The sequence below is a fragment of the Dermacentor silvarum genome, chromosome 3, assembly GCF_013339745.2.
Source record: "Dermacentor silvarum isolate Dsil-2018 chromosome 3, BIME_Dsil_1.4, whole genome shotgun sequence".
Taxonomy (NCBI): domain Eukaryota; kingdom Metazoa; phylum Arthropoda; class Arachnida; order Ixodida; family Ixodidae; genus Dermacentor; species Dermacentor silvarum.
The window spans coordinates 193,416,748-193,443,287 of NC_051156.1; the positions used below are offsets into that span (position 1 = coordinate 193,416,748).

A 26,540-nucleotide genomic window follows, 5' to 3' on the forward strand; every position below is an offset into this window, starting at 1 on the left:
ATCGTTTTCCTCGGCAACAAATGCTCCGATTTTTATTAGGTTTGTTGCATTTAAACGAAAATGGTAAAATATGGTGACTGAACCAAGCAGATTTTTCATTTAGGTTGCCAGTTCTTTTTATAAAAAGTGTTGTACATTGCAATAATTTAAAATGGCGCGATCAAGCTTAGAGCTCTGTAACTGGGCAATGAACAACGACATCCAAATTCCGTAAACTGCATATCTAATTAGACACCTAAAGCGGACAAAATTGATGTACTACATACCCTTACGAAGTGTACCGCAGAACTGTGAGTTATAGGCTTTTGCAAAACCCTTGTAAGCATTGCAACAAATTTACGTAAGCTGCCAATCCACGTAAAAATTTGTCCGCTTTATATGCTCTAACGCCGGGTGCAAATTACGGGACTACAGTGTCTGCTTTCGTTTCAGAATTAGACTTGTAAACCTCACGCTCCTAATTTTCTTTCTAAACTTCACACTTTCGAGAATTTCGTAATGACATTTATGCCCTGGAAACGAATTGTCGCTTCCGACATTAATTGGAATTTGCGTTTCTCTCTGAAATGGAACAAATGTCATTCAAATTGGTCCAGACATTGTCTGAAAAGCATTTCTGCATTTTACATGTATATTCATAGGCGTCATTGGGGTTGGCCGCAGTGCTGAAGCTTCCTCTTTAGTTGAAGCTTTATCTGCAGTCATGTATTACGTAGATCCCAGACTGCCTTGCTCTGTAATCCAGTCAGTTTCTCGTGCATCTTGACCACAGAGAGAGAGAGAGAGCATTTTTCGTGCTTACAAATGTTTACTTGCTTTTTTTCCCTTGATTTTTGCCTAATATTAAGATTGCCTAATATTAACGAATGCTTAATCTACTCTGCTTCTCATGGTCTCATCCACAAAGTGCGTGATTCACTCGACAGCGATGTCGCAGAAGCTACTGTTCTACAACAATTTAAGAAGTCACACGTCTTCAAAGATAAGCTGTCTGTTTTTGTTTGCACTTTTTCCTACGAGCACCTTACAAAATTATACTGACTGCATAGCTAGTAGCAGGTCTCAGCAAGCTATATTAATCCAGGCTGACCTCACCGCCTTTCAGTAAAAAGAAAAAGTTATTTCTCTCCTCCCTTAATTACCAGAAGAAAGTTCATTTATTCACAAACAGGCAAAGTAGTGGGTTCTCTTAACTAGATATTTCGGTTGTTTCGGCGTTCTTTCAGGTACAAAGTGAAGAATTACGTTGGCTGGAAAATTATAGCAACTATAGCGCCCTTCGTGAGCCCGTTAAGGCCTCATCATCAAAAATTTATGGCGCAGTACGGATTCCAGGAAAAGAGGAAGGAAGATATCTGCACGGAAAGCGTAGCCGCTAAAGGAAGCGCCTTGCAACCTCTAATCAGCCAGCTTTACGTTGAAAGGAAATTTTCGCCGGAGGCCAAGAATGACGTGCGTAGAAATTACGAATTCTTTTGTAGGAAGAAATGAGAGCTTGAAGTTGTTGCGTTTCTAATTCCACGTAGCTGACTTTCTCTTGAGCTTAGGCGGCTTCTTCGCGCCTCTTGAAGTAATAACGAGGTCCGCTGTGCAGTGAACCGCGCACCACGGACGCCGCAGGTATCTAACTGAAAGTCATTTAAGCGACCCTGCTCAGCGTTTACAATGCCCATACAAGGTCACGTGTTATAAAGAAAGTTGGCACTAATTAAGTTTCGCTCGCGATTCACGATAAGAAGTATTGCTGCACTAAGGTCTGTATCAGCGGCAGGCAGCTGGTAAGGCACAACATTTGAACGAAACAGAGAAAAAGGCAGGACAAGGCGAGCAGCAAACAAACACTCCGAGCGCGTGTTGCCCTCCCCCCCCCCCCCCCCCCCCCCCGGCACCTTACCAACTAGCTTACCAGATATCTCAAAGATGTTGCCTGGCAAAGTAGCTCGGATTCAAACCGTAGTGCAAATCGCTCGGTGCGTTTGTTTTACACAATTTATGTAGACAACGGTGCGTTTGTTTTCCACGTATTATACGCTGTTTCGTTCAATGATGGAGTGCATTGTGTAGCAACATTCCACTAGTATAACAAACAGGTGCGATGAAACCTTAATACCGGCATCGCAAGCGCAAGGAATGAAGACATAATTAAAGACGACGTGCCCTGGCACACATCACGGTGGAGCAGGCTAAGATATATGATTCGAACCCTCCACTATTCCACAAGAAAGACTGCCTGGCAATCATATGCGACTAAATATGAGTGCAGGGGCTCCCATGAGAATGGAGAAATTGTTTTTCCTGCCAACCACTGAATCGAACTTGATGAGGTTTCTCCCATTAAAAAAATTACCTCGACTTTATTGACTGTATGGAGTAAATGTTTTTTACTTAAGTCCTAAATTTCTAATTAAAAGGTTGTTGCAGATCAAAAGAATTAAGTGAAGCATTAAGTTTCAAGCTCTAACTCGGCACTGAAATAAAGTACTACACTTCTGTAAACTGCAGTTACTGAGATAACTATGAAGCGGACAAAAATTCATCATACACCGCTCTGAAACATGCCACTAATACGTACGTATGACTTTGGCGAAATCCTCGTAAACAGTGCAACAATTTCACGAAAGCCTGCAAACTCGTGTACCACATTTCTTCCCCTATAGGATCTTCTAACAGAAACACTTGACAGAACTGCGACATTTGCTTTTTGGTGCTGAGTCATGGAATTCTAAACTGTGTGCCTCCGTTTTCGATTTCATATATTACCAATTTTTGCAAATTGTCAATGCAAAAAGAAATATCTGAGGCCGTAAATCAAAGTTATTCCTTCTTACAGTTTGCACACTTCAGTTTTTGTTTTTTTTTTATCACATGTGCAACACATTTCGTTCTCGTCAGTTCACCAGTTGTCTAATGAGAAACGCTTCTGCGTTTCACGCGTATTAGAATAGGAAACTAGGTGTTGGTCCTCCAAATAAGCTTGCTCTTAATTACCCTTACATCCCAGGGACAGGCGGAGCTTTCTTTTCTTTTTCTTTTTTTTTTTCAGAAGAGCTAGGAGCACGTAACTTTGCGTGTCTCGCAGCTCCTGGCATCTTCGCGATCGTTCTGTATCTTTCTTTTCTGGCACTTCGCATTTCGCGTGATACGTCTTGAGAATAGAGCCGCTTCTTCGGATGATTCTGCAGTTTAAGCCATCAATTTCGAGTGCGAACTTTCGCGGTCTCTATTGCATGAGCTGCTTTGATCGGCTTTTCATATCGTGTGCACCAAAGAAAAGAAAAAAACTCTGACACTACTCCCTTCGTGTCCTGATAGGCTTAAGCAGGCGCAGCATTAGATTTCCTCCTCCTCCAAGGCATCTTAAATGTCTACTTAGTTGCTGCTGATGTGTGTACTCACACGCGTTTCCATGCAACCTGCCTTTTTGTCGAAGGCCACCTCTGCGGCAATTGTGTGTGTCTGTCAAGAGTTCATTTTGTACATGCGCGTCCGTGTAATGCACTACTAGTAGTCTTCGTATACATGTGAGTCTTTTAAGTGCAATGTATTCCGCACTTCTGGAATGCATTCCGCATCGGTGCCAGCACTATGCAGTGTGAAAGAGGAAGATGTTGATGAACTCGTGGCTCGCTCGCGTTCGACTGGTTTCAGCTGAGACTACTCAATTTTAGCAGTCCTCTGTCAAGTGCCGAGCAGATGCTATTTAAACGAACACTCTAGAATGATCTGGCTACAATGTGAATCAATGATGTTCTGAGGAATACAAATCCTCTTGTCGGCCGAAACGTAGACTCCAGGTTGCTGAGGGCTCCTTTGTCCCACCACTGTTGGCCATTTCGTCGAAATATGTACGTGGACCCGCGTTGCCGTATTTGGACTCCTGCAATGTTGTTTTATCGATCGGGCACGGCCTAGTCTATTCAGTTTATATTTAAGAACTTCCCAGACATAACCGCTGATACAAAAAAAAAAAAACTTTCCCATTGTTGTTAAGCAGTACACTACAGAGAATTACAAACGGATTCTTACAGAAACCCCAGACTCGTGCACGCCATGTATCCAGACATGTACACTACAAACAGATGCACGTCGTGTGGCGAGGTTGCGACCTGAATCACATGTTATGGGAGTGTCAGGATTTAACAAACAATTCGGGCAGTGCCGACCCCTCCGTCTCTTCCACCGCCAGCCTCCGCTCGCACTGGAAGACCGCACTGCTCAGCTCGGACCTGACAGCACAACTCTGGGCCGTCCAGCGAGCCGAGGAAGCCGCTACGAGACAAGGTATCGGAACCGCGTCGGCGGCGGGTGCCCAGACCCACTAAAGAGACGCCGGACTCAAATCTGATTGATTTGAAAATAAATTTTACGTTCTTCTTCTTCTTCTTCCCCTTGTTACTCCTTTCGCAGAGGGCTAGTACGCAAGATAACCTACCAGCAGTGTTTCGTTATGACAAGTTAGGTACTATATGAAGGGAATCCAAATTCGGAGCACTTTAATAAGCAAATGCTGTCACGAGATCAGGGGAAACTTGCAGTGCTCTATATATAGGCTGTGTTCGGTAAACATTTTAAAGGAGAGACTACAGAAGTCTCTGCAAGAGGCCTTTGTCCAGGAGTGGACTAGGCTGAGGATATTATTCATTAAAAAAGAGAAAAGGACTTACGTTTCGCCGTTTAAAGCAGTGAGTTTATTTCGAATCGCTGCAACAGACGCACATGGATCGCAACGGCGTGTTGCCGCGCTAAGTATAGATTTTCTGAATTACAGACTTATTGGCCACACGCAACGAGGCTTGAAAGTACCATATAAGCTGCTGACCGCAGTAAAACAATAATGTGCCATCCGAACATTACTGATCGCGTTGCTAACGCATGCTTGTATCGCGTGACTTAGGTTCAACTGATGACACAGCTGATTCAACGAGAATTAGTAGCCGAGCTGAGGAATTCAAGATGGACAAGCCACGAAGCCCGAAGAACAGCCTTAAAAGCAGTACGGTATCAGTTCCTGTTCATTGACGTCACAACTGCGTTGGCATTGAAGTATTTCCCATCTTTCTCAGCGCATAATTCTCGCTGTCCACAGGTAACAGAGATGGACAAAGTGATTGGCTACCCGGACTGGATGGACGACAAGGCGCATTTGGCAGGACTCTTCAGCAACGTGAGTACGGCTTTATTTAAAAAAGAAAGAGAGCACTTGGGGGGCTGGAGAGGAGGTTAGCAAGATGATATATATATATATATATATATATATATATATATATATATATGAGAGAAGAAGGGATAGCGAGGCGCTCGATTTTTGTTGATCATTACCACAAAAAGCCAACAGACAATGACGCCGTGGAAAGCATCGGGGAAATTACCTGTTCTTGAAGTAGCAATGTAGAAAATAATGAATAAAAGGGAAGACGCAGTGAACGAAAAGATAGCGTGTCGCCGGTGGGAGACGGACCCGCAACTTCCGCATTACGCGTGCGTTGCACTACCAATTGTGCTGCGGCGACGGTTATCAACATGACTGCGCGGCGCAAAGGACGAGTACAGAAGGAAGGACACAACACCGGCGCTATCAGGGCAATCAATCCGTACACTAACTTGGTATTTATGCTTACTAGATATGGCCTTGGGAGTGTTAACCAGCGCCACTCAGAGCCATGGCGGGCGGATGTGGAACATCTTTTTTTTGCCCTATATATGGCGTCACGTAACACGTGAACTTAGGAGAGCCGGAACGTGGCTAAAAAACCCTCGTATGCTACCTAATGACATCAAGGCTGCCAGATTCGAGACTCTCGCTATGAATGAACGAGACAAGAAGGGAAACCGATTTTTGTTAATCGCCACCATATAAAGCGAACAGACAATACAGCCAAGGAAAGCATCCGGGAAATTAGGTGTTGTTGAAATAATCAATATATATATTTATTCATGAAAGAAAAATTCACATCAGTGGATGGATATATATGCGTATATGGGAAAGATATATTCTAAAGCAATGGTGTTTTAATGCTCAATATGAGTGGGAAAATGAAAAACGGGATGATCAAGCATGAAATATTTTTTCTTCCTTATTTAGGATGAATGTTTAGCTCGGGGCAAGCTCCGATTTTCCAATTCAAGTACGCGTAAAATGCAGAAATGCTTGTTTTAAATAATTATGTTGCACTTGAGAGAGAAAGTTACATTCTAGTGGTTTAAGAAATGTATTTTTTCCTTAGGGTGTGAAATGTTTCATAAAAATTGTCCTAAACTGACGAGCTTCAATACACTGAAGCGCAAGGAAGGAGGAAGGAAGCAAGAGAAAGGCAGAAGGCAGGGAGGTTAACCAGAACAACGTCCGGTTGGCTACCCTACACCGGGGGAATGGGAAGAGAGAACACAAAGATGACAGGGAGAGAGAGGAGGGAACCAAAGAACGGAAATAAGCGGTTAGTTCGCTGACACGTGTGTTAGTGCACTAATAGTCACAGACGTTGACACAAGCCCGTCGTCCTCAAGAAGCACAAAAAATGTCACAGTTTCGCCCTAAGGGCGAAGCAATGAATGCGATAGCAACAAAGCAATGTCACACGATGTAAGGTGAGCGGCTTTGGTAGCAATATGAATTGTAGTGAACATGAGCTGATTAAGTAAGCAGGTGTGCTGCGGCGTAAGTAGACCGACATGAAGAGAGACTCGATGACCACGAGAAGGCGCGTGTGAAACGGTGGTGTTGATGAGAAGCGCTTCCCGTGGGCAGCGCGCGTGCGAAGGGACACACCTGTAGCGCTGCACTGCCGATCCGGGCAGCATTACATGTGTAGCGTGCGTTGGAAAATGTGGCCCGACTATTACTAACTGAATGAACAAGCGTGGTGTGAGCGCGCACAAACAAACATGAATAGATTACACTGAATGACTGCAGACAACGACTGTCAAAACGCGGGCAGCAAGCAGCGGGCGAAGGTACGTGCGGTCTATCGCTTCAACGGAAACTGAGCGTACATAAAGGTCAGAGCCGTGTGGAGATAAGAGACGGTGCGGCGAGCGACGAGCGCGGTTGCTGGCAGAGGAAAAGTGCCCCCCCCCCCCCCCCCCCGCTCCCTCCGGCGCTGGCTGCCCGCTTCCTTGCTTGCGCGTGGGAGAGATAAGAGACCGTGCGGTCGAGCGACGAGCGCGGTTGTTGGCACAGTAGAAGTGCCCCCCCCCCCGCTCCCTCCGGCGCTCGCTTCCCGCTTCGTTGCTTGCGCGTGGGAGATTGAGTGCGTTCGCTCTCCGTGATAGCGCGCGTCCCCGCACGCTTCCGCTCGGGCATACGGCGCGCGCGGTGAAGATTTTATCTATACGGAACCTCACGGCGACGGCGACGGCAGAAATCCGGTTGAAGTGTCCATATAATTGCTATCGCAATAAAAGTGCCTTCACCGCTTTATGGGCCGACGAGCGATGGGGGCGGTGTTCCAGCAGCACCTGCACGGAAAGCGTCCGATTGTCCAGTTTTTTTAGCGCGTTAGCAAGTTCTTGTCTTTCTTGGGCATATCGTGGACAGTGGCACAGCAGGTGGTCAATAGTTTCGTCGGTGCCACAGGCCTCACATGCTGCACTGTCGGTCACTCCAATTAATGTAGAGTATGCCTTTGTGAAGGCAACTCCTAACCAAAGGCGGCAGAGAAGCGAAGCTTCACGTCGAGGAAGTCCGAATGGAGGTCGGAGTTGCAGTGAGGGGTTTAATTGATGCAGTCGTGTAAGTCGTAAGTTTGGCGAGTTCCACTCGGTCAGTGAGAGACTGCGTGCCAGGTGTCGAAGCTGCCTTGCGGCGTCTGTCCTCGAAAGTGGAATTGGAACGCTGAGCTCTTCTTGGTGTGATGTGCGAGCAGCGTTATCTGCGGAATCTTTGCCACTGATTCCACAGTGACCAGGTACCCATTGAAATACAACCTCGTGGCCTTTTTGTTGGACGTGATGGTGAAGTTTCACGGTTTCGTAGGTCAACTGTTCATGACAGCCACGGCGGAGAACGGACTGCATGCACTGTAATGCCGGTTTTGAGTCTGAAAACACAGCCCATTTTCTAGGTCTTTCAGAATCAATGAATTCTAGTGCACGACGCAGAGCCGTTAGTTCTGCCGCCGTTGAGGTCGTGACATGCGATGTCTTGAACCGCAATGTTATTCCTCGCGTTGGTATAACCACTGCACCACCAGAACTGGACGACGTAGCCGATCCATCGGTATAGATGTGCACGTGGTTGCTGTACTTTTCATGCAAGAGGAGTAAGCTCAGTTGTTTTAGAGCAAGGGCCGGTACATCTGACTTCTTCTGTAGTCCTGGAATCGTTATATGTACTTGTGGACGGCTCAAACACCACGGAGGAAGCACTAGCTTGGCCGCAGGTGCGTACCCTGAAGTAAACGATGCACGATGTGCACTGACTGAAGCGCAAAGTTACAAATTTGTAAATGTACACCAAAAGAATTAGCGTAGCTTGCACAAAGTTACAAACCGTGAAGCGCAATGTTACAAATTTGTAAATGTACACCAAAAGAATTAGCGTAGCTTGCACAGGAGGCGCAATGCTAAAGAGACAGCGGAGCTGATGGGCACCTAGCTAGTCCTGGCTTTTGGACTAGGCTCAGCACTACCAAGTCATCCCCAGCATTTTCCAGAATTTATTGATCGTTGAACAATTATTGATTAGCTATTGATTGGCTATCGACTGGCTATCGCAAGTTATTGACCCCGTATTTGGGCTAGGTTAAGTACTACCAAGTCATCCCCAGCATTTCCCGGAATTTATTGATTATTTGTCGATTATCGATTAGCTATTGATTGATATTCTGGCTGTTTCGCATGTCGACGACGCTTGGCAGCAGCCTCTACGGCTCGACGGGCAGGATCTGCTCGACGTCTTCGAGCATATTCCAGCTTGGCAGCACGCCGCCGCTCTTTGTGCGTGGCCTCTTCTTCCGGAGTTCGTTTAGTCTTCTACCCATGGCGAAGCAAAGGCATGACAACTGCCGGTATAGCGCGACGACACCGAGCTTTATACTATCGCTGACGTCACGACCAAGCTCCGCATCCAGATCTGTTACCGCACGGCATCCCAGAAGACGTTGCGAAGCGCACACAAGCCGATTACTTTGATTGTTACCAGGCTCGGCTACCTCCAAACGGGGCTCCGGCGAGGCGAGCGCAGTGTCCAGGCAAGTGGGCGGATCTTAGCGGAGTGGAGAGCAAGTGCGCGCAGTGACGTTGTTGCCGACGTCACAATCCCACCGCGGGCGCAGTTGCGCGCAAGGCGGAGTAGGAGCTGGCGAGGCTTTTTCGATCGACGAGCACGGTTTGACGGATAGCTTAGACAGCTTCGCTGTTAGAACAGATAGTTACAGAAGTTATGTAAACTTGAATGGTTAGAGCATTTAAAGCGGATAAATTCGATATGTGAAGCGACATATGAATTTGTTAAAATGTTTACGGGGGTTTTGCAAATGTCCTAATTAAGAACTGTTGGAATATTTCAGGATGGGTATAATACATCAATATTGTCTGCTTTAGACACATTAATATATGTCACTTACGGAATTGTGATATCATTCTTTATTGTTTAGTTTCATAGTTGTAAACATTCTCCATTAGGTTCTTGAAATATCGCGACCTTTAGTGCCTTTTTTAAAAGCATTGACGGCCTATATAAATGTGGGCTTCATAAAGTCACTAGGTGCTAATTTTTCTATGCAACAAACTTCGGCAATGTCAATTAATTGTTTGCCGGGAAAACGATTTCTTCGTTAACATTTATTTAGATAGTACCTCCTGAGCTAAATTTTTTTTCATTAGGCAGCATCACGTAACTTATACAACGTGTGCCTTGCACCGATGAAGGACGTACGCGCTGTGAAAGAACACGTAATCAATTAATTGTTTGCCGGGAAAACGATTTCTTCGTTAACATTTATTTAGATAGTACCTCCTGAGCTAAATTTTTTTTCATTAGGCAGCATCACGTAACTTATACAACGTGTGCCTTGCACCGATGAAGGACGTACGCGCTGTGAAAGAACACGTAATTATACCAGACCAACTAGCCTGCGAGCATCTATTTAAAGCACATTTTAATACCAAATTGGCATTCTAATGGCATATGACACAGGAATTCATGCATTATGCATCATGCAGCTTTAACTTCAGCAGAGAACATAAAAAGCTTAATGTGCCTTAAAGCCAATGAACAACTAGATACGTTCCGACCGATAGAACTTGCTGCACAGATTTCAAGTGCTTAGCCAGCAACATCCTAACAATTCATTTTTCAGGAAGCACATGACATCTTGTAATATGCTGTCCTGTTATCTAAGCGCTGCTCTTAATGTCAAGTTGTATACGGTGCTATAAACGAGAAGAAACGGAGCCGAGGGGCCCGATTTTTATTAATCATATCATAAGAAGCCAACAAACAATGACACCAAGAACAACAAAGGGGAAATTACTTGTACTTACTAACTGAATTAAAGAAATTATAAATTAATGGAAATGAAAACGGATGATAAAACAACTGTCCGCAGGTGGGGAACGAACCCACGTCTTCGCATTACGCGTGCGATGCTCTCACCATTGAGCTACCGCGGAGCCGTTTTCCCATCCACTTTCTGGGGTATTTATATGTTTACAACTTGAACTAACCCTGGGAGTGTTAGCCAGCGCCACCACTCACAAACCTAGGGGCGGAAGTGGAACACCCTTTCTGCCGCAGGCGTCACGAGCACGTGATCTTTTTGGGTGATGGCAACTGGTCAATAAACGCACATATGCTACCTGAAGGCATCAATGTTTCCGGATTCGAAACCTGGTTATGTAATAAACGAGAAGAAAGGGAACCGAGGGGCCCGATTTTTATTAATCATATCATAAGAAGCCAACAAACAATGACACCTTGGTGTCCTTGGTGTCATTGTTTGTTGGCTTCTTATGATACGGTGCTATAGACGCTCATGCTTTATTCCAGGTGCGCAACTTCACCACGCAATCGTCATTTGTACGGATCTATGAGGAGTACAGGATGGCAGCATTTGAGAACTCAATGAAAAAGCTCTCCTCACCTTTTTCTGCGAGCGATGAGTATGTTTGCATTCCGAGTTTTCATTGTCTTTCCGAACCTAACTCTCGTTTAATGAGAATTCAGGCGCATTTTCAAGCACATAATACCGCTGAACAAAATGCATACTTGTGTTATAGCCATTTTTCTGTTCATGTTGAGAGACAGGGTGATTCTGGCAACAGGAAACACTTACTCGACAGGAATTGGTTTTAGGTTTGTTCCTACAGAAAATTGTGCTTTCTACTTGTGAACATTCTCCAGAAGCGGATGGCGTGACTAACACGCACAAACTACTCATTTAGTTTAGCAACCTGATGGTGGCACGTGATGAAAAAGAGCGAAATAAATGTTAATCAGATTACGTTAAAGGCTCCACAGCGAGGAAATTTTGGATAGGATGAATGTGCTAACTTTGCTTGCTAAAGTTACAGTTCCTGCACAGAACATTGAACAAAACGTGTGCAATGCTGTTGCAGTTCTCGCGAGAAATTGTGAGCATCTACGCGTTGTTCTGTACGGCTAAACCACATATTGTAGCGCATGCAATTCATTGCATGAGCCGTTTTCCTTTCAACCTGTGCTTCCGAAACTTGCATTGCGCCACAAGGAATGTTGTATTCTTGTCTTAGATGGAGCGGTGCGCCGATGGATGTCACATTTGGATATGACGCATCATCTAATTTGATATGTAAGTACTTTTGCGCTGATTTGCTGTACTTCTAAAAACTGTACGAGAGGGAACCCCCGAAAAAAACTGAACTCGCTCCATAGGCCTCTTCGCAATTGTGTTGCTGTAATATCCCGCTAGGGGAGGTGTAGGTGGTTCATATAAGTCAGTAGACAAGCCGACGTCACCGTACGATGTCGTACAGATTTGTAGTGACATTTGCCCCCAATTGTCGTCGCTCTATACTCTTGCAAAATCGTGCCGTCTGTTCATAGCAAACAGCGAATCTCCTTGAGATTTTAATTCATCCTTCGAAAATCCACCAAAGGAACACTTGGAATGCTTCGAATGACGTTTATAGAGGAGGCACTGAGCCGTACACGAGTTGTTTAGTTGTTCTGGCTGTTCCAAGAGGAGAAATGAGCGTTAAAGTTCATGCTCATTCTGGCTAATTTTCAACCAGTCGCACCTGCACATTTTTCAGAAAAAAAAAAAAATACGAAAGCTAGTCACCGCAACAAACATAACAAGATTTCAGAAGCTGCTGGCGCAAGTTGGAGCTCACGTGAGTTGATTTTGAGATTCGAAGTAGGCATGAGACGCATTGCCACGATGGGTCTTCCCCAGCTACTCACCGAGGACAAAAAAGAAAAAAAAAAAAACTAAGAAGAACTAAACGCATAGCACTTGTTTCTTATTCTCTGCCAAGATTTGAAAAATCACCTCGAAATTGACCCGCACCTTTTTTCTAAGGTCGTCACAGGTGACGCAAGCTGCTGGTGCTATGACTATGACTCGGAAACCAAACAAGTTTCGAGTAGCTGAAGACGTCTTCTGCAGCAAGACCGAAAAAAAAAAAAGCGACAAGTGCGCTTGTGGGAAGATGATGATCATAGTCTCATTTTCTTTCTTCTTCTTCGGCATTTGTGGAATTGTGCAGCGGGAATTTGCTCCTCCTGGACAGACTGCCAGTAACCAATATTACTAGGAATTATTAAGGCGATTAAGAAGGAATATGACAGAAAAAAAATGCGAGAACATTGTGGAAGGCGGGTGACTGATTTCTGCATCACGACGGCGCCGCAGCTCCAGTTGCTTTCGCCATGACGTGGTAATTAGCCTGTTAAGGATGGGCAGGCGCTCCTCCCCAGGCACACATTCATCGGACCAGTCTCCATGTGATTTTTTCCCTTTATGTTTAAAGAAGAAAGTTTAATGAAGGGAGGAGATTTATCACTGTGCACGAGGCGAAGACAACTTCGCAGGGGGCGCTCAAGAGCATTAAGCTTGAGGAGCTCCGGAGTTCTTGAACAGTTGGAGAAACGTTTGGACAAGTGTATTGACAAAGTTATAGATTATCTTGAAGGAAACCAAGTTCTTTTTGTCCTACATAAAAGTTTTGCTTTTATTGTTTTTGATACAGTTCGGTTTTGTTTGGGTTTCCCCTCGTATAACTATACAAAGAAGCGTCGTCAATTCGTCTCTTTGCGTATCTCAAGAACAGCCATTGTGATAGTCACTGATGCTTTCGCTTCATGGACACCCTAAATCTGTTCTAATAGGCGAATAAATCTTCCGGAGCCCAGCGGCGCTTTCTGTTCTTCTGGCGCGAAAAAAATATGTTAGTAGAGATATTTTAAAAAGTCTAAAGTTCATTTCGCAATTTCTTTCGCGCTACATGCTATGAGATCGATAATGGAAATACGTGGCATTACGTGTTTGTCATGTTGTAGGCAAAACTTTTAGTTTTCCGGAAAAAAAATATTGCTGACAAACATTTCCTGCTTAAGCTTTCTCTCACAATGAAATGCCCAATGAAGAAACCTTTTGAATAACTAACAACTGATCAATCAGTGTCGGAACCTTCTACTGTAACATACGAGGGTAATGTGTAGGGTAGCAAACCGGTTGTGCTGAACTGGGTAACCTCCCTGCCTTTCCTTTTGTACTCTTTCGTACCTTCCTTACGAGGGTAATGCTTTAGCAGTTCGAGAGATCAATTTCCCCTTAAATTGAAATTAATTTATGCTGCCTGCATTTCGATGTTTTTCTGTTCCTTTTTTCTGTAACTTGTATGATACGCGTATTTCTACATTCATGTCGGTTTTCTTGCCACTGTTCCAAAGTAACGTTCGATAAGTTGCCCCATTTTATCCACACACTGTTTATATTTATATTGTTTTACCAATACATGTGTTCATGCGTTGTATTTATGCACGTATTGTTATGTGTTGCCAAAAACCAATAAGGAACACAGACATATATAGTTAGGCCGAATTTGTGGCTTTTTGGCTGTGCCCCTGTCATCTGCACGTTGTACAGATACGAAATAATGTTCAAGTTCAATTTATGTTTGCTTTCACTATCTTTCTTTTTTTTTACATTTGAGAGAGAGATACAGAATTTATAAAGCTATATCATCATCATCATCATCGTTGAAAAGGTGGACGCATTAGCCTGGCTGATCCCTTCACATGATCCTCCATGTGCTCGGCGATAATTAGGGCAGAAATGGTCATAACATAAATACCACCAACACCACATACACTCACGTACACTCCCTTACGCAGATATACGTTTACATTTGCATGTCCATTCATTGGAGATGCAAAGCGTACAGCGAATGTCCAGGACATGCAAATGTCCAGTGCCCCCCTAGACCACCGACCTGTCAACTTAAATCCAAGCTTCTTTTCCTTTAGAGTGGCTTCTATAGCACCGCATGAATAGTGTGAACGGTCTGGGTGGGATTCGAACCCGGGCCTCCGGGGTGTGAGACGAGCACACTTCGGTGACGCCATGGTGGCTCCATGAGTGTGGACGCAAGAGCATTCAGTTTTGCCCGAAGATTAGTGCCCCTTATATAACTGTGCCGCTTCTCTACAGATATGCCTGTGGGTGTCCTACAACCACCGTTGTATTCACCGCATTATCCAAGGTACGTCACTTTCACTGCGTTGTTTCTCAAAAAAACCTCATGACGTCACGGCCAACGCCACATTTCTTCAACAGGGCAGTCAACTACGGCACTGTTGGCGTTATGATTGCCCGTGAGATGGCACAAGCTTTCAACGCCCCAGGTAGGCACGCAGCTGTGTTTCACGTATAACTTTGCTAGCCGCATTGTTACTTTTGCTAACACAAATGAACTGAGTGATAAAAAATTGTTTACTGACTTTACGAAGTTTTTACGCGCCGGAAATTACAGGGTGTCCCACGTAATCTTAGCCAAATTTTAAAAATAGGAATTAAATTTCCATTTTAAATGCAAAAAATAATCTGAGAATCTCCAAGCGACGGCAAACATTACCTTGGTTCCGTCGAGCTGCATGGCATTTGCATATTTTTAATGTTTGGCTAAACTTACGTGGGACACTCCGCATATATGCGTATGTAGACTCGTGGCGATGTATTCAAGGGTTGTTTGACTTAAGCTTGCCTTCATCATTTCCCCGGCACATTGGACCTTTGAGACCTACAGTCAGTCAGCGACAAGAAGATATGTCCCAAAATAACGCTTGATGACTATTACGAACGTAAGACCTCTTGTCCAAGTGTGCGCCGGGATGACGAGGAGGTAAGCATGGCATTTTTTCTCGTTTTTCATTTGCTCTTGGAACGCTCGCGCTGCCTTTCTAAAAAGTACTGTGAGCGTAGATGGTTCAACGGGTTCGATAAGGTAATTTACTGGAGACGTGCGTTCGACGACACGGTAGGGGCCTTCGTATTTAGGCAGTAGTTTCGAAGAGAGTCCAGTAGCGGTGGTAGGGACTGAGAGCCAGACGAGCGCCCCAGGGGAAAACGTGGGCGCAGAAGTGGTGCTGTCACCGCGGATGATCTTCTGCCGCTCTTGTTCATTTGCAGTAAAGGTCCGGGCAAGGTCGCGACACTTTTCAGCATGTCTGGCTGTGGCAGATATAGGCGTATACTCAGACGTGTCTGGCCTGTATGGAAGGATCGTGTCGATCGTGTGCGATGGGTGGCGGCCGTACAATAAGAAGAACGGTGAGAAGCCAGTAGTACTCTGAGGGGCGGTATTGTAGGCGTAGGTGACGAAGGGCAGAATGGCATCCCAATTTGTGTGGTCGGCGGCGATGTACATTGAGAGCATGTCGCCCAGCGTGCGGTTAAATCGCTCTGTGAGACCGTTTGTCTGAGGGTGGTAAGCAGTAGCTTTGCGGTGAACGACGTGACACTCTTTGAGAATGGCTTCGACGACTTCCGACAAGAAGACACGGCCTCGATCGCTGAGTAGCTCCTGGGGTGGACCGTGACGTAGTATGAATCGGTGGAGCAGGAAGGAGGCAACATCTCGTGCTGTAGCCGCTGGAAGCGCGGCTGTTTCGGCGTATCGCGTGTGATGATCAACAGCGACGATGGCCTAGCGGTTACCAGCCGACGTCAGAGGAAGAGGTCCGTATAAATCGATTCCAACGCGCCCAAACGGCCGGCTAGGACAAGGTAAAGGTTGCAGACCTGCTGGCGAGAGGTTTGGCGAAGATTTCCGGCGCTGACAATCGAGGCAGGAGCGAAGAAATTTCTGCACGTACCGGTACATTCCCCGCCAAAAGTACCGTTGTCGAATTCGGTGGTAAGTTTTGTATACCCCAGAGTGTGCACACTGCGGATCAGAGTGGAACGATTCGTATATTTGAGAACGGAGACTGCGGGGTACTACCAGTAACCACTGGCGGCCGTCGGCGCTGTAATTGCGTCGGTGAAGTAGCTCGTCGCGAATGGCGAAATGGTGGGCTTGACGACGGAATGCGCGAGTGGGTGGTGTTGCCGACGGATCAGTGAGCAAGTCTATCAGCGAGACAATCCATTGGTCCTTGCGCTGTTCTGTAGCGATGGTGTGAAGGTCGATTGAAGAAACGGCCAGTTGAGTTCCTGAGCAGCGGGTGTTGTCATCGGGTAAGGGGGAGCGCGAGAGGGCGTCGGCGTCGGCATGTTGGCGCCCGTTGCGGTAGAGCACGCGGATGTCGTAGTCCTGCAGACGAAGTGCCCAACGGGCGAGACGGCCTGAGGGATCCTTCAATGACGACAGCCAGCAGAGTGCATGGTGGTCACTAACGACATCGAACGGGCGGCCATACAAATAAGTACGAAACTTCGTAAGGGCCCAGATGATCGCCAGGCATTCCTTTTCGGAGACGGTGTAGTTGGCCTCGGCTTTAGTAAGCGCACGACTTGCATACGCCACGACATATTCAGGGAACCCTGGCTTGCGCTGCGCAAGGACAGCGCCAAGGCCAACACCGCTGGCGTCCGTGTGTACCTCTGTAGGGGCCGTAGGGTCGTAGTGGCGTAGTGTGGGCGGAGACGTCAACAAACGACGGAGCTTTGCGAACGCGTCCTCGCACACTGACGACCACGAGTCCAGGGGCCCCTTACTGCCAAGGAGCTTCGTCAGTGGCGATATAATAGTGGCGAAGTTTCGAATGAAACGTCGAAAGTAGGAACATAGACCTACGAAACTGCGCAGTTCTTTGACGGACGTAGGTCTGGGTAACTCGGCTACGGCCCGAAGCTTGGCTGGATCTGGGAGAATGCCATCCTTGGACACGACGTAGCCCTGTATTGTCAGCTGCCGTGCTGCAAATCGGCACTTCTTTAGGTTCAACTGTAGGCCGGCGGTGCTCAAACGCGTCAAAGCTTGCCGGAGGCGTTGAAGATGCGTGGAGAAGTCCGGAGCAAAAACGACGACGTCGTCGAGGTAGCACAGGCACATGTGCCATTTCAAGTTGCGCAAGACGGTATCCATCAAGCGCTAGAAGGTAGCGGGCGCATTACACAGTCTGAACGGCATGACGTTGAATTCGTACAAGCCGTCGGGCGTGACGAAGGCTGTCTTCGGTCGAGCGTCCTCAGCGAGAGGGACTTGCCAGTACCCTGAGCGCAAATCGAGCGATGAAAAGAATTCAGCTCCTTGGAGGCTGTCAATCGCGTCGTCTATTCGTGGCAGCGGATAGACGTCCTTGCGGGTTATCTTGTTGAGCCGTCGGTAGTCCACACAGAACCGTACGGAACCGTCCTTCTTCGCAACAGGAACGACCGGAGACGCCCAGGGACTGTTTGATGGTCGAATAACATCCCGTCGAAGCATGTCGTCGACTTGCTCGTTAATTGCACGACGCTCTGCAGGAGAGACGCGATATGGGCGTTGCCGCAGTGGCGGTTGGAAGCCAGTGTCGATGCCATGCGTGACAGTAGACGTGCGGCCCAGGGAAGTCTGCGCGACATCGAAAGATGGGCGAAATTCTTCCAACAGGCACAGAAGCTGTGAACGCTGGACCGGCGTAAGGTTTTCATCGATGGAGGAGCCAAATACATCTTCGGGCGATGAATCCGACTTCGAAACAGCACTGAGCGTACAGGAGCTGGGCCAGTGCGTGTCATCGGGTGCGTCGACAACTTGTGCGTCTTCGAGGGGTTCCACTCTGCCGAGACATTCCCCTCGCAGCAATGTGACAGTATATGGGGCTTTCCCGGAAGCGCGCTAACCTGGACTCGAACGCCTTTGTGCACCGCAGCGCCCCTAGCTACGGATGAGAGAGAGAGCGCGCGTCGGAAACGAACGCCCTTGTGCACCGCAGCGCCCCTAGCTACGGACGAGAGATGGCTCGCTGCAGCCGCATTAGAATCAATGCGCGCGCTTGTTTATTCGGCCCTTTCAAGCGTTGTATGGGAATTTATCCCTTGTGAAACTGTCATGACGAAAGTACGTTTCCGATAGAACGTCGTGACTTTTTTTTTGAGGACGCTTCGATAAATAGAAGCGGAAGCGCTCCCAAAAAATGAGTACCAAGCAGTGGCTGAGCTGTTTACCTCTACGTCGCCACTTGGATAGTCCGTAACGCGGAGGTGTATTGGGTGCATACAATATAAGCAGCGTAGAGTATAAACTAGAATTTGGTTCACAATATTCGCTCTTAAAATGCTCAGAGAAGGTAACCAAGAAGAAATGTGATAGTTTACTTAAAGTGAATTCGCCAAAATGAGTGGGCCAAAAGCCTTTGTACCAATGCCACGGTGCAAAATACGTGCTGTGTTTGCGAAACAGCCAACATAGAACTTTACACACGCGCCTGTATTCCGTCACTATGAAACGACGAGAAATTACATTCCATCACCTCTGGGAGTAACCTAAGTCTCTCTCTCAAAAAAAAACAAAAAAAACAACAACAAAAGGCTGATTGCTTACACGGAAACTGCTAAGACTGGCACTTGATAATTAACTTACAGACTTCAAGATGGCAAGTTAATCAGAATTGAGGGAGATTATCAGAAGCGCGTGGCTTGTACTTAATGAGCATGCGCGAATAATACATAATACCACTTATCTACATATATATTGCGGTTCATGCCTTCGCAACATAAAGTACGTAAAGAAAAAGAAATGCTCGCAGTATTGAAACTTTGCAAAGATACAATAAGCACGCAATAAGAGTAATATAGTTCCTTGGCTTCACAAGTATCAGGCGCAAGGATCACACGCACACACACACACACGCGCGCGCGCGCGCACACACATACACGCACACACGCACGCACATACACAAACACGCACACACACACGCACACAACTACAAAATATGAGTTACAGGCATTAACTCACAAATTACATACATTTGAAAACTAACGCACGCGCGAAAACACAAAAAGCTTTGTCACGGGTCGAAGAGTGAACAAAAATTTGAGCCGACTCACTTTAAGAAAAAAACTATATGCACAGTTATCGGTGCTCTGTATTGAACTGAACGAAGAGTCCGGCTATGCGAAGAGCATTAAAATCTTCATGCAACTTCATCCGCAAATATGAGGAAAGCTGCAACATTCGCCTCGCAAAGAACGGCGTGCTTAGAAGGGGCGAAATCCCTTCTCCAGATGTTATGGAGCCACTGCTTCCGACGCACGACATTCCGTTCACCTCGGGGGATATAAAATAAGGCTTGCCCTTTCTCTGACCTGCTGCTGCATTGAAACGCGCAGCAACAAGGCATTTTCACTGAAAACGAAGCTCAGATTCCTACGACAGGATGGGAAAACTTGGGAAACACACGTTCGGAGCGGCAGGGCGACCACTACTTGGACTGCTCATGGCGAGCGGGAGAAACCAAAGGCGCGCGCGCGCGGTTCGGGAAAGCGGGAACGAGCGCCCTTGTGCACCGCAGCGCCCCTAGCTACGGACGAGAGAAAGAGAGCGTCGGGAGCGAGAAAGAGAAAGCGAGCACAGCTGCGCCTCTAGCGGGAGCGGCGAGTACTAGCATGGCTACAACGGCGCGACTCCGTGACGGGGGACAAGGCTCGACCCTAAGGAGCTTCGCTCCTAAAAGCTTATTTCAAAGTCACAATAGCGGCACAATTCTACACACAGTACTGAACATTGCATACAAGTCACCGTTTTAACGCGATAGCGTTTAGCGCCCCGTGTCGCAGAAAATCCGGTGTCGGCGTCGGCATTGGCTCCCGTGGCCGAGAAAAGTCATCCCCAACCAGGTTGAGGCATGCCACACGATTCTATCATTAATGTTGCTCATACCTTGCTTTGAATTCTTGGCAAAGCTATTCCTCGGAATTTTGAGAATGACAATTCACAAACAAATGTCATGAAACAAAACACTCACAGCACATGTCTTTTATGTTAAATCTTCTCAGCCTGAAATATTAAAAGTGCGAAACAAATACGGAAACCTGAAAATGATGCGATTTCTTTTGCGCGGTTGTGCACAATCTCCGGGATCGGCCCACGCAAGAGGCCGCCTTTCCACCTTTGCTCGCCTACGTGCATAGCGTTCGCCGCCAGTGTCTGCCAGTAACCATTACGGTTGCATAAGCGGCAGTCGTCGGGAACCATGAGTAGCAGTCAGGGCTCTTTGAATGCTGTCGCATTCCACTCTTAAAAGCGAAGCGTTCATCCGCATTTCGAAAGTAATAGCACATCAACAGGCCGGTGGCATCTCTGCTTCGGAGCCGAACTGTTAAGAGAAACACTGCTTGGAAGTCATAACAAGGAACCCTCTCACCTGCTTTAGGTAATGTTCTTTATTTCGATCCACGTTTTCTGCCGCACTTGCGACAATTGTGAAGCTTAAGTGGCATTCCTAACAAGCTCAATACTGAGCATCTTTCTCTTTACTTAATCATGATTGCATTTTTGCTGGAGACAACATATGTAAAATAGTAGGATAATATTGTGAACAGTGTTTCGTTTTCGAAACGTATAGACACTACCATTTTTTCCCGATTTCATTTCCGTACTGGTTCTCATTACAAAAGCAGGCAATAAACTTTACGACAGGGGAACGTGTAACAATTTAAGGCACAATGAATAAAAGCTGAAATAAAAGCTTGAAACCGTGTCCGTAGCATTGTGAAAGTTCATGCGCTCGAACAAGTCGAGACAAAATCAAGGAACACATCGTACCTGCTTGTCGCAGACAGACAAATATTAGGGACATTTCCACGATGCTCACAGTGGACGCAGATTCAAGAAAACAAGGGACAGGCAGAAGCTGAAGGAATATCCGTGCTGCCTCGCTATCTGCCTGTCCCTTATTTCCTGAGGCCTGTGCGCCCTGTGAACACCATTGAAATCGACTGTTACGACGTCGCGCAAGGTTCCCATCATTTACAATAACAAGCACTGCCACCGGTTATAGTTAACGAAGCACATGCTCTCATTGAATACGCTTATGTTGTCCTAATTTTGACTTCAAACCAGTCATTGCCAGCGGAATACGAAGATTTCAGGGAAGAGATCCTCGACGAAATCGCCTTAAGGGTATCATGGAAGGTAAGGAAAAGTGCGATAGAGCGTTACAAGTCTCAATATGTCATGACTTCTTTGCCATCGTTTCAGGCTTACTTGACTCACACAGACAAATTAAAAATAGCGAGCAACGCGGATACTGAAGATGAGACGAGAAAACAAAAACTGTTCCTCCATTCAGCAGGCGTGGTAAGCCATGTTATTGCTGAACCAATTATTCATCAAGTTTGCTTGAATGCTTCTCAGTGCTAGAAACAGTATAGCATTAAGAGCTCAGTACTCAGTGCCTGATAAAGTGTTCAACGGTTGCTATTCTCACCGGTGTTAGAGAAAGCTTGGGCGCCATTTCCTTTCCCAAGAAGTCAGAGATTTTCAGTAGCTGAAAAAAAAAAGGAAGTGGAAGCATAAATTGTTTTCAAATGGAACAAATCACATCGCACTCGTAATGTAAAAAAGGAACAGCAGGGTTTCAGAAATTGCTGCTTCTTGCCCCTGCTGGCACTGTGTGCACGATTATGCTAGGGAGCCTACATGAAAGCGCTGTTTTAAAACAGCGCTTGCATAATACGTGTAACACGCGCATAATGATACATTGCTAATTGGTCTTGTGCTGCAAGTTTGAACAATATGTGTAAAGTGTTTTAACGAAACGAGTGGCAAGGTGTTGGTGAGAGTTGTCATGTAACGGGTTCACTTATTTCATTATTTTTCACAATGATTTACATCAGGCATATCTTTACAGTGGCTGGATAGGTGCTTGCGAAGTATTTATAATAGACGTGAAATTGGTGATGTTCCCACACGTTGAAGTTCCTGTAAAGAGTTCTCGCGTGGAGTCCGCATTCTGTAAGCTTGCAAGAACTCACTGCAGAATGGAAAATTATTGATCCGTTCTGCAGGTGCACGCTTTTCACGATTCTGAAGACTCAAGAAATGTGGTTAAACTAACTTTTCAATGGACAGAACCAATTGGCTCCTGGAGAGGCTGGACAAGTTACCAATCCAATCGTCAAAGTGGAAGCCAGTAATTAGCAGGGCAACGTGTTCACAGAAAGTTGAAGACTTGAAATGGTCAAAAGTGGATGAACAAAGGAATCATAAGATTGTCGCCAACGTGTCGAGAAGGGGATTTGTGGTCGCAAAGAAGACAAGTCCCTTTTTTTTTTATATGTTAGCGCAAAGCTAAAATTGACGCGTTCCGCCATTAGCTAACCATATACAAACTGCCTTAAATTTGAGCTAAAATGTAATTTTTGCATTCAAGATACTGCCAAGACCGCGTATTTCCTTAGCGCACAAAGCTGTGCTACTGGTCCGGCCCGAACGTTATACCAACAGCGAATAAGACGAGTCGAACCGAGATAAATACGCAGGAGCTGAAAAATGAAATGACGTCTGCTTACGAATAAATTTAATTGCGTATCTAACGTGTACGAGAAGCTGTAGGGACAATTAAACAACTAGTATTAGAAATCAGAACTTTATACGTAGAATTCAGCCTTATAAACGTGCACAATAATTAAGTTTAAAAGAGGCAGCACAGTTTGGAATTATCTGGCATGCGCCCACAGTGGTCTGTCTAACTTACGATGCCCTCACAGTTGACATTTGGTATTCACTTTTCAGTTTTTATGCACGGTGCTTTCGGATTATGACATCCGCAAGTGTGAAACTGATGACATCATGAACTGTAGGTAAGCGTTGACGTCAGGTCTGTCACTGCTTTATTGTTATTAAGCATGCGTAGTAAAGTGTGCCATCACCGGTGATCCCGGCTATTCAATTTTGCTTCGCAATAATTATATACAAAACATAGGCCAGCTCAAGATATTAATTGTAATAATAAATACGCCGTAAATAAACGTCGGACCGCTCATGCGCATGGCTCGCAGAATGTTAAAAAACAAATTTTACATTACTTAGCTCCTCTTAAGTCTGAGTATAGTCAATAACGCGTGGGGCTATGAGCTATCAAAATGTGGTGACATCGACATAAATACGCAATCAAAAGTAACAATTGTGTCTGTGGGTGTGAATCACAGGGCACTGTTTCACATCGCTGAGAGTAAAACACGTCGTCATTGTTTACCGAAGAAACGACATGGACGCTGTCGCACAAATTATTTTGTGCTCATCGTAAAAGTTGCTCCAAGCGTTTTCGGGACCGAAGGGCAAACTGTGATCTACTAGTATTGCAGACACACATAATTCACCCACGACAGCATCTGGTTGTCGGGTTCGCATCGACAAGGGACCATGAAATGGCGATGTTGACGTCGGTCCCGAAAGCGCTTGTGTGACACGATGGCAGACACGGCGTTGGTCAGTGTATCTAGCTGTGCTAGCATAGAGTGAAATCACGAAATTACTATTTTAATTTTGGGCTAAAGTGATTATGTGTATATTCTAGCTATCTCGCGAAAGGTAAGGCGCGTAATAACCACGCATCAAAACTATTTGCATCTTCAGGGTGTTGGTTTGTACTGTGATATTACCTTGCACGACAGCGGAGCTCAAACCGCCCCAAGGGACGAGAGAAGCCGCAGTTGGAAACTGCGTGCTAATTCTGGCCCCCTGGTGCACGCCGAAGTATCTAACGTTATAGCTTCACCGTGATTTCTATTAAATCTTATTTCATGCGGTCCTCATGTGATCCGTCACCGCTATCGTCATGTTTACTTGAAATAAAGAAGTTGCAAAAAAAAAAAATCAATTGTGGTCATCCTGCATTCGGCTAACCTGCACTGCAACGTTTCAGAATGAATCATCTGATGAAGATGCCAGAGTTCCGATGAAGCATTTGAGTGCCATGGCATCCTGAAGGAGCGCTGAAGTGATGGACTTCACTAGAAGAGAAAGACAGACAACTGCTTATGATGTCAGTCAGAGACGTTTGGTGTAAATATTGTTTGTAGTTTACAAGTTTAACGCAGTAAACTGCTACTTTATGTTCTAAAATAAAATCTATTACAATTTGCACCGAGAGCTTGTTATTTCACTCCAGCTAGCAGTGCTTATAAGCAGTGTTCAACGATAACACTGACATTTTGTTTGCCTTGCTTACTTTCCCCGACCCTACATATGCCAGAATTTGAATATCGCGCTACTCGTGTATTCTGCCACCTTGGCGGTAGATGGCGCCACAACGGCCAAGTTTCTTTGCAGTGCGGGAATGCCTTCGAGGAACTGGCTGAAAATTAACGAAGCTCTTTTTCCTTCCTTAATGGTACGAAATGTAGCGGATATCTTAGATGCACAATAAACACGACTTAACACAAATAATGTGATTACGCAGCGTCATTCAATCGATTGAGAGGGCGGACTTTTGTCAGCGCTTCTTTATTTTTTTTTCTTGAAATAGTGGACAGGTTTTACAAAGCTGCTTCAAGTTCTGCGTAGTTTCCAAATCTTCGTCAGAATCTGTGAACATTTAGGAGGCAATAATAAACAACCTGCCTTGCCTCGAAGTTCAATAATGTATAGTTGAACCGATTCAGCGGGGGCCTCACAAGAGCACTTCTGCTTTTCACATGCGCATTTTTATGCGGAGGCTACCCTGAGCGTAAGCTTTCTCTTGGGAAGCTTTATCTCTTACATTTTCTATTTACATGCATGCCAATCACTGGAGTGTTCATGTTAGGCTTGTTTTGCGAATTTGTGTACACGTGTTACTTCATAGGGTATAATTTGCCGCACTAAACAGGATAACGCGAATGGGAATGGCTAGTTGCGGAATTTTGCTACATGTGGACACAGACTCTGCGGTAATTCTCCCTGCATTTGTGCAGCCCGAAAGGGTTTTAGCATATGCATTTCGTGGAATATTGTCCCATCTCCCGGGGTCGGTTCCCCAGTGTTAGCTGGTACTCGTATTACAGGCTTAAGAGCGGGGCCTCCCGTGGCGTTTCATTGTATCTAGGAATGAGGAAACTGCCGGCCAAGGGTGAAGAATGCTTCGCTTGCTCAATAATAAAAGTTTACTCTCTCTCTCTCTCTCGCTCACCACAACGGCGTCCTTCATTGCTTTGGGGTGGTAAACATGAATAAATTAGAAAGACTACTTCTTTCAGGGAACCGTCGAAAAAAATTGTGACATACTTACATTAAGCAGACTTTTGCTTGTTGGCGTCTCATATTCCTATTGAAATTTATTCCGACAGCATTTAAAATGATTACGGAATGTTGCCAAACAGGATAACTAAAATGCACTGATGCTTGACGCGAATCAGCCACCTCTCAATTCCACTTCCCTTCATACAACACTAAGTCAGGTCTTAAAATAGACAGTGCAGTATAGCGTATATCACAATACGTAGTCATAATTGACACAATAACCTCATAAATGAAATCTAGTACATAAAATATAACCAGCAGTCCGGAATAGCTTAAGGAAAGAAACCATCGTCATAGTTTACATAAACTTCCCACACACAATACCCATTAAAAAAATAACACGGTAAAGACATCTAGTCGCAGCTTGAAGCTGTCCTGCGACAAAAAAGGCGAGCCACCGAGCGGAAAATAAACATAAAGCTTAACATGAATCTCCGATATATAGAACATAAGATTTATTCGTTTCTTCACAATCCCAACCGACAGCGAAATAAGAAGGTCACTTCAATTTAGGGTCAACATGTGGAACTTAGAGGGCCAGCACTTTGAAATTTCTAGCATCGAGATATATTACAAACCATATTTATGGTGTTCATGCGTATAAGGAGATCAATAGAGATGGAATAAATTTATTCGGGAGACACGGTGGCTTGACCTGCCTGGATAAGGAAAGCGTATACGTAGACGAGTGATTTGTAACTATGTATTCTTATGACTCGATCACCTACCCTTCGTCATTGTTTAAAGCTTCTCTCGAGGCGAGTGTTCTCGGGAAGCGAGTATTCCTGTAAGTCATGGTGCCGAATAACGTGAACTAAATTTACACTGCCGTGTTCATCCGAGTGTAAGTCTACCTTTTTGCTTCGGAAATGTTACCCAAAATGAACTATCGACTTATATTCGTGATC

General features: G+C 45.6%; 1 protein-coding gene across 10 annotated transcripts in view; it reads left to right on the forward strand.

Moving 5' to 3' along the window:
• Positions 1–24,498, forward strand: part of LOC119446384 (endothelin-converting enzyme 1-like) — a 64,661-nt gene extending 40,163 nt beyond the window's left edge. For 5 of the 10 annotated variants that reach the window (XM_049664111.1, XM_049664113.1, XM_049664114.1 and 2 more), the window contains 12 exons: positions 1,227–1,452; positions 4,895–4,993; positions 5,087–5,164; positions 10,988–11,100; positions 11,710–11,768; positions 14,634–14,685; positions 14,760–14,827; positions 15,221–15,324; positions 21,472–21,543; positions 21,610–21,708; positions 23,146–23,213; positions 24,278–24,498. In XM_049664111.1, coding sequence (XP_049520068.1) covers positions 1,227–1,452; positions 4,895–4,993; positions 5,087–5,164; positions 10,988–11,100; positions 11,710–11,768; positions 14,634–14,685; positions 14,760–14,827; positions 15,221–15,324; positions 21,472–21,543; positions 21,610–21,708; positions 23,146–23,213; positions 24,278–24,314 — 1,075 coding nt within the window. In that variant the 3' untranslated portion in view covers positions 24,315–24,498. Of the gene's footprint in view, positions 1–1,226; positions 1,453–4,894; positions 4,994–5,086; positions 5,165–10,987; positions 11,101–11,709; positions 11,769–14,633; positions 14,686–14,759; positions 14,828–15,220; positions 15,325–21,471; positions 21,544–21,609; positions 21,709–23,145; positions 23,214–24,277 lie in introns of those variants that run through there. The other 5 variants (XR_007466138.1, XM_049664112.1, XR_007466140.1 and 2 more) reach the window with 5 other exon arrangements.
• The last annotated feature ends 2,042 nt before the right edge of the window (positions 24,499–26,540 follow it).